This window comes from Chanos chanos, chromosome 8 (genome assembly GCF_902362185.1).
Source record: "Chanos chanos chromosome 8, fChaCha1.1, whole genome shotgun sequence".
Classification (NCBI taxonomy): Eukaryota; Metazoa; Chordata; class Actinopteri; order Gonorynchiformes; family Chanidae; genus Chanos; species Chanos chanos.
The window spans coordinates 37,452,500-37,464,706 of record NC_044502.1 but is presented as its reverse complement, the minus strand read 5'-3'; the positions used below and the strand labels follow the sequence as shown (position 1 = coordinate 37,464,706).

General features: G+C 38.9%; 1 protein-coding gene across 1 annotated transcript; it reads left to right on the top strand.

Annotated features, from left to right (window-relative positions):
* The first annotated feature begins 171 nt into the window (after positions 1–171).
* mylipb (myosin regulatory light chain interacting protein b) lies at positions 172–6,532 on the top strand. Its single transcript, XM_030782535.1, has 7 exons — positions 172–324; positions 912–1,102; positions 3,365–3,550; positions 4,026–4,223; positions 4,370–4,534; positions 4,673–5,087; positions 5,841–6,532. The coding sequence occupies exons 1-7, from the start codon at positions 238–240 to the stop codon at positions 6,018–6,020; spliced, it is 1,422 nt and encodes a 473-aa protein (XP_030638395.1). The 5' UTR covers positions 172–237; the 3' UTR covers positions 6,021–6,532.
* The last annotated feature ends 5,675 nt before the right edge of the window (positions 6,533–12,207 follow it).

The following is a 12,207-nucleotide window of genomic DNA, read 5'->3' as shown; positions in this document are numbered from 1 at the left end:
TCTAAACCCTTACAATGCGCCAGTTTCCTGAACGTGATACAAATGACACACGCCCCCTTACCAACAAGAGAACTGGTTGGCCTCTTCGACGTTCGCTCCCAAGGAGGCGGGTCTAAGCACGAAGCGATTTATAAACCTCTTCTTATGCACGGTAACTGAAAATTTGGGAGTTGCTGAATGTTGCGAGTGAACGTTGGTATTTCCCTTGGGTCGAACCAAAGAGAAGTTTGATAGAAGATGCTTTGCCATATAACTCGTCCAGATTCTCTCGTGATGGAGGTGGAAGTTGATTCGAAGGCGAATGGAGAGGACTGTCTAAATAAGGTGAGACACTCGACATGGTTTTGTATCTCACACTGCATATTTCGGGGAGTAATTTAATGCTTTAACACTCCTGATATACTTCAAAACTATTTTTCTGAGTTAAATCGCCGTTTATATTTTAAAAATGCAACAGTGACCATGTGTTTTAACGTTCTTCATCACTGCATCACACACTCATTGGCTGCTTTGTTGACTTAAGTTGGCACGTTTCCTGAACAAAAATAACAAGAAAGTTAAAACAGAGTCCCTTACACCTCTGTTCCCTACTTGAGTGGATTTTGTTTCTATATTGTTTACGCGACAGTAAGCGATTGCAGAGCTTTGGAACCCGGTGGAATATTTCCCCAACACCCTGTTAAAACTGACCGCACGCTATTACGTAATGCCCCATTTAGGCTCACTTTTAGCGCTTTGTAGTCACTGCTAACTGGACAGGTTGCTCCCCTCACGAAAATCAGTTCTACATAAAATCTCCATAACTAAATGTCATATTGGAATCTGCTGTGAACTTCGTATCTGGAGCTGTTGTGAAAAGACGGAGGTTTTATCATGCTTAATTTATCAATATTTTCTTTTCCTTTTTTCAGATCTGTGAAAGACTGGGAATAATTGAGGTGGATTATTTTGGACTCCAGTTCACAGGAAGTAAAGGAGAGTGTTTGTGGCTTAATTTGAGAAACAGAATTTCACAACAGATGGACAGCCTGTCTCCTTGCAGACTTAAGTTACGAGTGAAGTATTTTGTGGAGCCCCATCTCATACTGCAAGAGCAAACAAGGTAATGCATTCTTCACTATTACAAGGTCTGACATATAGCATATTTAATCCAAGAGTAACAAGGGTCTCAGAGGAGCACAGTTGTTTTTAAAATTTGATCACTTGTTGTTAGGCAGTTAAATCGCAACCTGGACATTCTGTGAGAGCTTTGCATTCTTGGAATGAACTGCAAAAGAGTCTCATGAGCGTGTTCTCACTCTGTTGCTGGAAACTCTCACAGTGGTTTGACATTACATTTATTATTGTTTAGGCCGTTTTATTGCTTCAAATGAAGCCAAGCATTTGTGTAAACACTTTATACACGAATTTCTCTCTTTTATTTTGATTTAAACTTCCTGGCCTACAAGACTTTCCCAGTCCACAGATTTGTCCAGTCTGGGCTTTGCACCAGGGTAGCACATCTCAGATAACACTGTTTGTCAGTTGTTTTCACTCATGAATAAAACCAGGAAACAGCTGGCAACGATGACCATGTGACTTATTGTGCTCCAAGGCAATGCTTAACAGCAGTGCTGGGTTGTTTTCAGTATCTGCCTTCGACCTACTTCCCTTGTGTCTCTCAGATAGATGGCCCTCTTTCAAGTGTGTTTTTGACTGTTAAGCAATAGTAGTGTGGATGCTCCTGAAGTTATTTTTGCAATCAAAGCAGTGCCTGTTACAGTAACAAGATACATATAACTCACTTCCATCTGGAAGCAGTTTTTACTGTACAAGTGTGTGCATCTGCACGTAAGCGTGTTTGTTTATGTGTAAAGTACATTTAAAATGCACCAGAAGAATGGGCTCAGGCCCACAGGAAAATTGGGCCCCTCCTAATGATCATAGACCCAGACAAACAATGGATAGTACACTGTGTTCTAAACAAGAGGGGCTGTCTGGATTATGGTGAAGCATTCAGTCTTTACAAGCCTTCTCCTCTTGCGGTTATGAGGAATGGGTGGACAGGGAGGGGTTTCAGCGTGACTGGTTCCTAGTTGAACTGGTCTCACTGAAGTGTCTGTGTGTTGGGCTCCTCGCCCCATTCCTGTGTATCTGTGTTATCTCATTTTCTTTATATGAACTTTGGAATCACAGGTAACGTCAACCAATTCTTTTTTTTTTTTTTTTAATCATATTTTCTCCTGTGGAACAAATGATGAGTTGGACGCCGTTGTACTGATGAGTAATGTGGCGGTGACAAAAGTCGTGGGTTCAGTAGTGTTACTACTGTTCACTGAGTTCAGGTAACTGCTCTTGGGTCCGAGCCAGCACATTTGAGTAAATGTTGGTGGAGGGCCAAGATCATACCACGTCGCCAAGTTCATTCAGCATTGCACCACCCTTGAACACTGAAAGGAGGTCATAGTTTCTCTTGGCAGGCCCCGTCACCTCTTTCTATCTTCACACTTCTATCTTCACACTTTTATGTCTTCACGCTTCTCCCAGAATTACAATTACTGCTGTACTCTGAGACTCTGTACTAATAAAACATATATATATATATATATATATTTTTTTTTTTTTTTGCTGATTTTTTTGTTATTTTACATGAAACATTTTACCTTTTTAACAACAAATTGAATTATATAGGAGACAGTAAAATTATATTTTCTGGTAGATTAACATTTGTAAATGTTTATCTGCATTTTAGAGTGTTGAATTTCATAAAACTATTTGGAATGGCTCACCCTGTCATTTGGCAGTGTAATTTAGGGTAATGAACTCCCAGCACTGCACTGACAATTCTGCCAAGCACTCAGCAGCATTGAATGATAAGTAAACCAAATCAGTTTAACAGTCACTTAATATGTTTATTGTGGCCAGGGTTCAGCCTAAATATAGATCTGTCCAAAAACATTTATCTGTTGTTCACTCTTACTCTATGCCATGCACAGGATTAACATCATAACAGCGTATGTTTTTTGGGAGCATTTTATATTGGTATTTTTGCATCACAGTTCTCAAATGGTACGTAGGGCTATATATCAAACCAAGAGCAGTCAATATGTGAATATGATCCACAAAGAGTGAGTAAATACAGAAAAGCAAGTAATATTCATCATTAGAAATTTCACACCGGCATCTTGACCGAGAAAACCCCAAAAGGGGAGTTCCTTAATCTGAAGAGGGCTAGTAGATCCTTGTTTGGTTTTTGTCTGGGCGGATTACATCATTGAACCTCGTCTTAAAAGAAGATGACGTTACTCGGAAACAGTACATACAGTAACAGCGCTGGTCAGCTTTGGAGTAATGTTTTCATTTTTTTCTGACATGTTTCTGGCAGGCACCTGTTCCTGATGCATGTGAAGGAGGAGCTCTTTAGGGGAAGCCTGCGGCCAGACCGGGATCAGGCCGTGGAACTCTGTGCTCTGCTGGCACAGGAAGAATTTGGAGACCACGATCAGAATACTGTCAAATACTGTTATACCCAGCTCTGCGGTCAGGAACCCAGTACAACCACAATGAACAAGTAAGTGCAGCTGATCAGATCCAGGCTGCTCTGTTTGCCAGTCAGCTAATCATAATAAAAAATGATATTCTGAACATTTGGTTGATGATGACGAAGCCAACAAAGGCAAAAACTTTGATGTAATATTTTTGTGTATTAATGCATATAATCAGTGTGTAATGCACATTGTGTAGATGTCCTTTAAGCCTGTGCTGTAAATACAATATGTTGACATTTGAGGTCAGCAATAATTCAGTCTGAATCTCAGCTCACACTGAATTTTACACAGTGAATTCTCTGCCATGTGGTATTGTATCTCATCATATCAAGTCACCATCTATTTCAGAACATTTTCTTTTTCATAAAACTCATTTGACAAAAACCCCCGAAAATCAGATTAGCCATTAGCCGGTTGTCACAGATGGGATATAATATCTCTGATGCTATTTAATAACCTCGTGCTCCATTTTTTTGCTCTGGTGTTTTGCTCTTTTAGTATTGTCCAGAGGCACAGAGAGCTGGAAGGGATGAGCCAGGCTTCTGCTGAGTATCAGGTCCTGCAGCTGGTCTCCTCACTGGAGAATTATGGCGTAGAGTGGCACTGGGCCAGGGATGTGGAGGGACAGAGGCTTGCCATCGGAGTCGGACCGGAGGGTGTGTTTATCTGCAAGGAGGATTTTATACCCATTGAAAGGTAAAAAGGATAGATGAATCAAGTTTCGATAATAACAGCTGATAAATTTGTCATACGGGATAGGTTTTATGAATAGCCATAATATTCAAATTTGTTCGCTGAGGTCCAACCATTTGTGAAATGATACATTTTCTGTTTTCTGCCAGGATCTTTTACCCAGTCATTCAAATGGCCACTCAATCTGGAAAGAACGTTTATGTGACTGTGACCAAGGATAATGGTGATAGTGTGGCTCTCCTGTTTAAATTTATCAGCACCAGAGCCGCAAACGGGCTGTACCGGGCCATCACGGAGATCCACGCCTTCTACAGGTAAAACACTGGAGCAGCTTTTCAGTTTCAACACATAGATGATATTTAAATAAGTTTGGCTGAAGAATCACAGAAGTAGCACATGAATATGTGAACTGGTGGGGCTGTAAACAGTGCTGCGTCTGGTGACTGTTTCAGATGTGACACGGTGGCAAATGCCGTCATGATGCAGTACAGCCGCGACTTCAAGGGCCACCTGGCGTCCCTCTTTCTTAACGAGAGTATCGACCTGGGCAAGAGGTACATCTTCGACGTCCAGCGCACATCTAAGGAGGTGTACGACCGTACCAGGCGGGCTCTGTTCACCGCGGGGGTTGGCGTGCCAGGCTGCGTGACCTCTCAGAGTGGAGATAGTCCACCTCTCTCGCCCTTGAGGTCAGCGGCAGTGGAGGACGGGTGTGAGGGTTGCCAAGAGAGCCGCATCCTGAGGGAGAAGCTCCAGAGACTGCATGAAGCTCTCATCTGTGCACTGTGCTGTGAGGAGGAGATCAGCGCAGCCTTCTGCCCATGTGGACACACGGTTTGCTGCCACAACTGTGCTTCCCAGTTACAGGTAACTACAACACCGACAACTGGTCTTCTGGATTTACTTCAGCTTTCAAACCGTTTGAACAGAGAAATACCCTCCGTTTTGAACTGTTTAAAACAGTAACAGTGAGTTTCTCATGATCATCTTATAAGATGTTCTTAGGTTTTCCACCTGCTCTAAAATTGTAGAAGCAGATATTTATTGTATTGATTAATTATATTTATGTATTAGGGTAACCAAAAGAGATTAAAGAAAGATTAAAGTAGGGTTTGTCAGGGCCTATTGAGTAACCGAGTTAAATTACTGTACGGTACTGAACATTTGATCTGACACAAGACACACACACTCTGCATGAGTGTCACGTAACGCACTGAGCCGTCGTTACGCTGAAATACTCAATGAGGTTAATAATTGAAAGAATGTACAGTATAAGATTTGCTTAACCTGTGGTTACCCCTTAGCTGAGCATTACTCATTCTGCATGCTCCATGTAGGGTCAAACCAGATAGTTCTGAGTAAGTCTGAATATGTTGGTGATCAGGGGTCAACGACCCGTTCCACGTCGATAACACGAGCACCGTAGAACACTGAGAATAATTCGATTTAACTGATAATGTGTAGGAAGCTGGACAAGAAAACCGTACTCAGATATATATATATATATATCTCGGGAGCAACGCACCAATACGCATCATAACCCACTGGAAGTGTAAAAAGCGTTTGAATATCAGTGTGTTTGAAACACTTTTGTAACCTATACTTCCGTTATCTCCACAGTGTTGCCCAGTGTGTCGGTCAGAGGTGGATCACATTCAGCATGTCTACTTGCCCACTTGCGCCAATCTCTTGGACATGACAGTGCCAAACAAGATCAGTTATAGCATCCGCAGTGGAGTGGCGTCGCACAACATAATCTCTGAGGATTACACCATCCATGACAAGGCTTGCCAGGCTTAGAGGCAGAGCACTCCCTTGGTTTTGGTTGGATTTAGCATAGCGTAGCATAACAGTTCTATACTGTTCACACTGCTGGTCACGTTCAGGGTGTAAATGAGTTGTGTCAGCCTCAGTGCATTTATGCTAAATGTAACTCATGTGGACTCATCTTGGTTCTTGACATATCTTTACAGTGACCATTAACACTGTCAGTATGTTTATTTTATATACTGTGTATTGCCAATTCTATTTCTCAAAATGAGGATGCGTCTTTATTTATTTCTGTATAATATATGCAGTATATTTTAACAAAGCAGCATCAGTTGACCTGATGACGTTCACAGTGGAATGTTTTATAAGTAAACCTGTAAGGTACTTTTGTAAAATCTGTTAACTTATCTGAAACAAAAAACACAGAATGCCTTATTAGCCAGACACTCCGGGCCAAATACATCCTTTCACTTTTTCTTACATGTTTCTCATATCAAGGTGCATACAAATATTTCAATTTTACCTGTAATGTATTTAACAGTTTTTAAAAAAGATATTCACACATATGAATATGTATGAATAGATATTCATTCATATATATATATAAAAATGCGCGTGTGTGTGGATATGCATTTGTTTAAAATGGAAGATGTGTTCCTGAACAAAGCTGTCACCTGTCATGCCAATATGCTTGTCAAATCCCAAAGATAATCATTGGACACTCAGGGACCAGTCTACACTGTGCATTTCAATACAATCCTGAGTGCCTTGTTTTGGAATTTGGGATTTAGGGACCAGTGAGTGAAATAATCTATGACATGTTAAATGTTCTTTTCACAATAGATATCATGTGCATATCAGAAACTAATTTGTTAATGTCTGAGATGTGTGTCTCTAGTTTTAATCGCATTAATATGAAATAAAAAAAAACTTTGCACAGTGTTGCTTTTGAAATTGAAGTAAATTTTTGAGAATTATCATTACACACCAATAACAAAGTCATGTTAATACTATTAGAGCTCTGTGTCAACATTTACATTTGTCCTGCATGATCTAGATGTTTCATTTATTCCCCTTGACATCAATTCTTTTGTACATTTTTTCCATTCAAAGATAGATATGAGTTCTTCCATCTTAAGAAAATCCAAGTAATTTCATCCAGTTCAAAGCACATTAGTGATAGTTGCTTTAGATAGTAATCAATTCTACACATCATACACTTCAGCAATGCACGAGCCTTTAACCATAAATCGTAAAAGAAGTACAAAAAAAGTCCACAAAGGAAGTCAGTGCCAGCTAAGTTTCATCAGTAGCTCATCTGTGATAAGTGATAATAATGTACTGTGATGACATCATAACTACAGTGTGTATAATGCAGACATTATCAGCCAGTTTAACAAGCAAGACAAGCTCATTGCCAAAGCTTTGCAAATTTTTGGTATGACGTAATTTATTGTGCAGAGTGTCTCTGGAATGCTTCTGTCGGGGCATTTCCCAGGATGAAGCTTACATAATGACCTTACATATTATGTCATATCTTTCACTTTCTTCTTTTACAGTTAAATCAGTTCAGGTTTTTTAAGTTTTATGTGGACTTCAATTTAGTTTCCGTTCTGTGGGAATTTTAAGGTACATTTCGATTACGTGCAAATGTTACATAGAAAACGTGAAAGTTGAATCTCACAGTAAAGCAGTGTGCGCAGGGAGCTCTGCAGAAGTTTGGACAGGATGGGTGTGTACACTGAGTGCTCTTGTGAAGCAGAGAGACACAGTAAAAAAAAAAAAAAGAAAAAGAAAAAAAAGTCTTGGTACAAAATGTTCTCGGTGCGGAGAAGGCTTCCCTACGCACGTGACCTCTCATCGACGAACCTCCAGACTCGTCTAATGTTCGCTCCAGCACAAGTCCAGCATTCCTTGCCCCTCATTCCTCTCTCCGATCATCCGGTACACTGCAGTCATAGCACTGAACAGCCCCTTAAACAGCGTGCTCTGAAGTTATGTAACGGGACGATAACTCTGGCTTTTATGTAAGGCCTTGTACTATATCTAAAGTTTAGTGTCCCGGGTCTTCATGTTTGAGCTATGTTATGTAGTTCATGTGTCACTCGTCACTGGGGAACGAGGGTAGTGCAGTCACAAAAGGTCAAAGGTCATTGTTTTAAGCCATAGGTAAGAAGATCAGTCGTTGTCCTAAAGAAAGGGACCATACGTGCGGGATGACCTTTCAGCTTCTACATTTGCTTAAGTCCATGATACAATTAACTTCATGTTAAGTAAAAAATGTGTTTTAAGCGTTATCACACCGCAAACTAGAATTTGACTCCATTCATGAAACATTTTTGAATTGGTATTGAGTTGTCTGGGTTCAGTCTGTGGTACCTTCATATTTTTTTTCTATATTTATAATAATCTGCATATTGCCAGCTGAGGATACAGAATGTGTTGCTGTATTTTAATATCTTGTCTGTTTTCACAGGTTCAACAAGTATAGTCAAGTGTTACATTTGTGCAACACTGATGCCCCCTTGTGGTCAGTTATTACAAATCACTCTCTAAATAAAATGTCCCTGAATCTAAATTTTTATAATTCACTAATGTTCACATTTCTCCCAATGAGAAGATGTGTATGTATGTGAAATGACTGTGCTCTATTGTTTAAAATAACAGAGGCAATTAAAGTTGGCACTGCAATTTATTAGTGATTATACTGAGACAACACATTTGTACTATACAGAACATTTTTCTTGTTTTTTTCTTTTTTTTTTTTTAAATCTTGATCAAATATTACTTTACAGTTCATAAAAATGAAATATTTTCTAACTACAAAACTTGCAAGCACCACCAAAGAAATCGGACCACTGACTCCACAGAACAGTCATGGATGTATCTTTCCCATAGATACACCACAATAGAAAATGGAGGCTTAAGTCTGCCATTTTAATATTTACTTTTTTTTTTTTTTTTACGGTTTTGTGAGACAAGAAAATATAAAAACAAAGAAAGGAACTTACAGGTATAACAATACACACTGATACAGTAGGGCAGACTATACACTGCAGATAGAAAAATTAAGCATTCCTTCAATAAATGAAGTTGTATTAACAACGTTTTTGTTGTATGCAGAATCGGAATTGAGATACCATCTCTCTAACTCCACTGAAATCTGGTAATATTGCTTGAGCTTTCCCTGGCCTTAGACAGATGAAGAATGTAGAGACAACTGAATGCAAGAGGAAATGTCTTTGGGTGTTTTATTGTAAAGCCACAACTTTAATGACCAGCTGGGGTGATAGAACAAAGCGTTCTTTCTTTTCACTGTAACAAGGGATTCATGGTCCTGCATTAATCAACACAGGGACTACATTTACAATGCAATCAGTTTCTCTTGAAGGATTTCACATCTAGCATACACAGATCTAAATGAACTGCAGAGGATACAATTTTCATCCATTCCTCTTCTCATAGCCACTTCAAGGCACTACACTGGTCCCAAAAACAAACCAAAAATCGGTCTGTTTTCACATAGTCCTGCTTACCTTTGGAGGAAAAAAAAAAAAAGAAATGTTAAAAATAATATTTCAAGGTGGCTACAAAGAGGCTGTTCAGTTGTGATGTGGCAGCTCTGAATGATTTTTAAAAGCCTAATGAGATGCTACTAACAACAACAAAAAAAACAGTCAACGGGCTAGTCTCTCAGCCTGAGTAAAGAAGTCTGGCAGATTGCCAAGAACAGTCGAAACCCTTGATCAAATGTGTGTAGTCCTTTTCTTAATGGATACGGTTTTATTCTGTAACAAATAACAAATACTAACCACTAAACTTCATAAAAGTGAATTTTTAAAACACAAACCAGGAGAGATCTGTAATATTATAGAGAAGATTTCCAATGATGCACACCAAATAATATTTCAACACATACAGATTCATACGAAGTTAAATGTGTATGGAATGAAATATAACAATGTGAAAACTAAATGAGTTGACATGATTGAGTAACAACAGATCACACGGATTGGTTGGCTTCACAAGTATCCTGCCTTTATGAAAACATTGATTAAGGGATGAGGTCTCCATTCTAACTCTTAGCACCAAGCCTTTTATTACTACAACGCTGTTACCAAAAAAAAAAAAAAATCAAACAAGAGCTACAAAGTTGTATCTCTCTTGGTCTGTATTAGCCAATGATTGAGACACAATGTGTATAGATGTCTTGCAGACATTGGGACTTTTTCCCACTCCCCCTTTTCCCTTGTTTCCTCCCTCCCTCCCTCCCTCCCTCTCTCTCTCTCTCTCTCTCTCTCTCTCTCTCTCTCTCTGTCCCTCTCTCTCTCTCTCTCTCTCTCTCTCTCAAAAAGTGCATATTAATAATTGTAAAATATACTATCTACCATATGTAAGACTGAATGTGCAACTGAGCATTGCTTCCATCTAAGGAAGTCTGATGTTCCATAGAACTTTCTCACAATACCCTCACAAACTATACTGTATGTGTCGAGCCATGAAAGTCTGTTTCGGCAACGCATTAGACAGGATGTCTCCCGACACGGAAAAAAAGAATAATCATGTAAATCTCAGTGGCTATACTGAAAACATCCAGGGCGTTAAGACAAATGAAAGATATCAAGTTTTTTTTTTCATACTCTCCAGGAGTCAAAAATAATAAAAGAAGAATCAAAATCTAAAGGTTACAAAGACATCACAGAGCAGAAAAAGCCAAAATATTAACCACCAGAATGTGCAAACTGCAAAAATTCTTTGAGTATACAAAGTATACTGTGGTTTTATATGTATAGAATTACACGTATTGATAGCACAATCAATGAACTTCTACAAACTCTCTCTATTAATTGTAAGTACATTACCAAATATTGTCAAAGGTGTGTAAATGTGTCTGTGATAAGCTGTTAAGAAAAGATCATCAACTCATCCTCAAAATCCCTGCCTCTCTTGCAACAGAAACTTTCTCAGCAACTCACAACACTTGTTTATTGACAAATGTCCCATGTTCTATGTTTCAAATTATGCTAAATCTGTGTAAGAGATGTACTAGATGTATTGTGTTTGTTTTATCAGCAAGTGATGAAAACACAACAACAGTCATGTCTCTAATCCTCAGGCTTGGCTTTGGATCTCAAACAAAATCAAGGTCTGTTTTGTAGGCTTTTTGTTCATTCCTGGCAAAACAAGCTTGGGAAAGGAAAATGGATTTTGACTGAAATATTTTTCTTTGCCTCTCCAGAGTAAAATCAGAAACCTGGGTACAATTATGGTCATGTAAGTGGTTCTCTGGGCTACTCCGCCAACATTTTCAAATACGTTGAATTAAAATCTTTCATAGCATGGGATTATATACTCCCCAAATATACTCATATATAACAGACAATAGACAAATGAAAACTTGAAAACACTGCTTTATCATTTAGTGATACTTTCAATAATAATTTTCAGGGCTGGTCAAAAGTTTGTCCAGTCTTTGTCTTACTTGTTCCTCTGCTTACATCTTATGATTCAGCATCAGTTGGGAAAGTCTACTAACAACAATAAAGTGATTCATTTTAGAGGTGCCTTTTTGTGTCATTAAATTCTTTCATTGTTTCATTGCTTCAACCGCAAAATTTCCCTGCAAAATGCCACAGATTGCAACTAAATTAGCTAAAAAGAGTATTGGCGTAGTGAATCAAAAAAATGGATCTAAACATAGAGGGTGGCTGACGTCACACAAAACTTCCATTAAATGCCCTGTTGCTGTAGCAACAAAACAGATCTGGGGTGTTTCCATCCACCCATCTTTTGTCTCTCTGAAAGTGCAAATATTAAGGTCTGAATGAAGGCTTTTCACCACATAGCCACTTTCACAAGTTTAGAAATTCTAAGTGTGATTTGGCTATTTGAAACAGAAATGAGCACATACATATCTGAGGTAGCCTATATGAATAATCTCATTATTGCATATCCGGGGTTTTTATATGTTTATAGAATTTAGGCTTAGATGCTAAAACCATAATTCAAATTCGGTTATCCAAAAGACATCCACCGTGTTTCCTCGAAGTGATTTGCATTTGCACTTTGATACTGGTCTGTTGTACATAGTCCAATCAGTGGTGGTAAAGTTTCAAACCTTATAACTCTCAACTTTAACCTCACTCACTGGGAAGCTTCCACCAGTTCATGTTTAGCAGATTTCTCCAAGATTACCCATTTCAGATAAGACGATTCT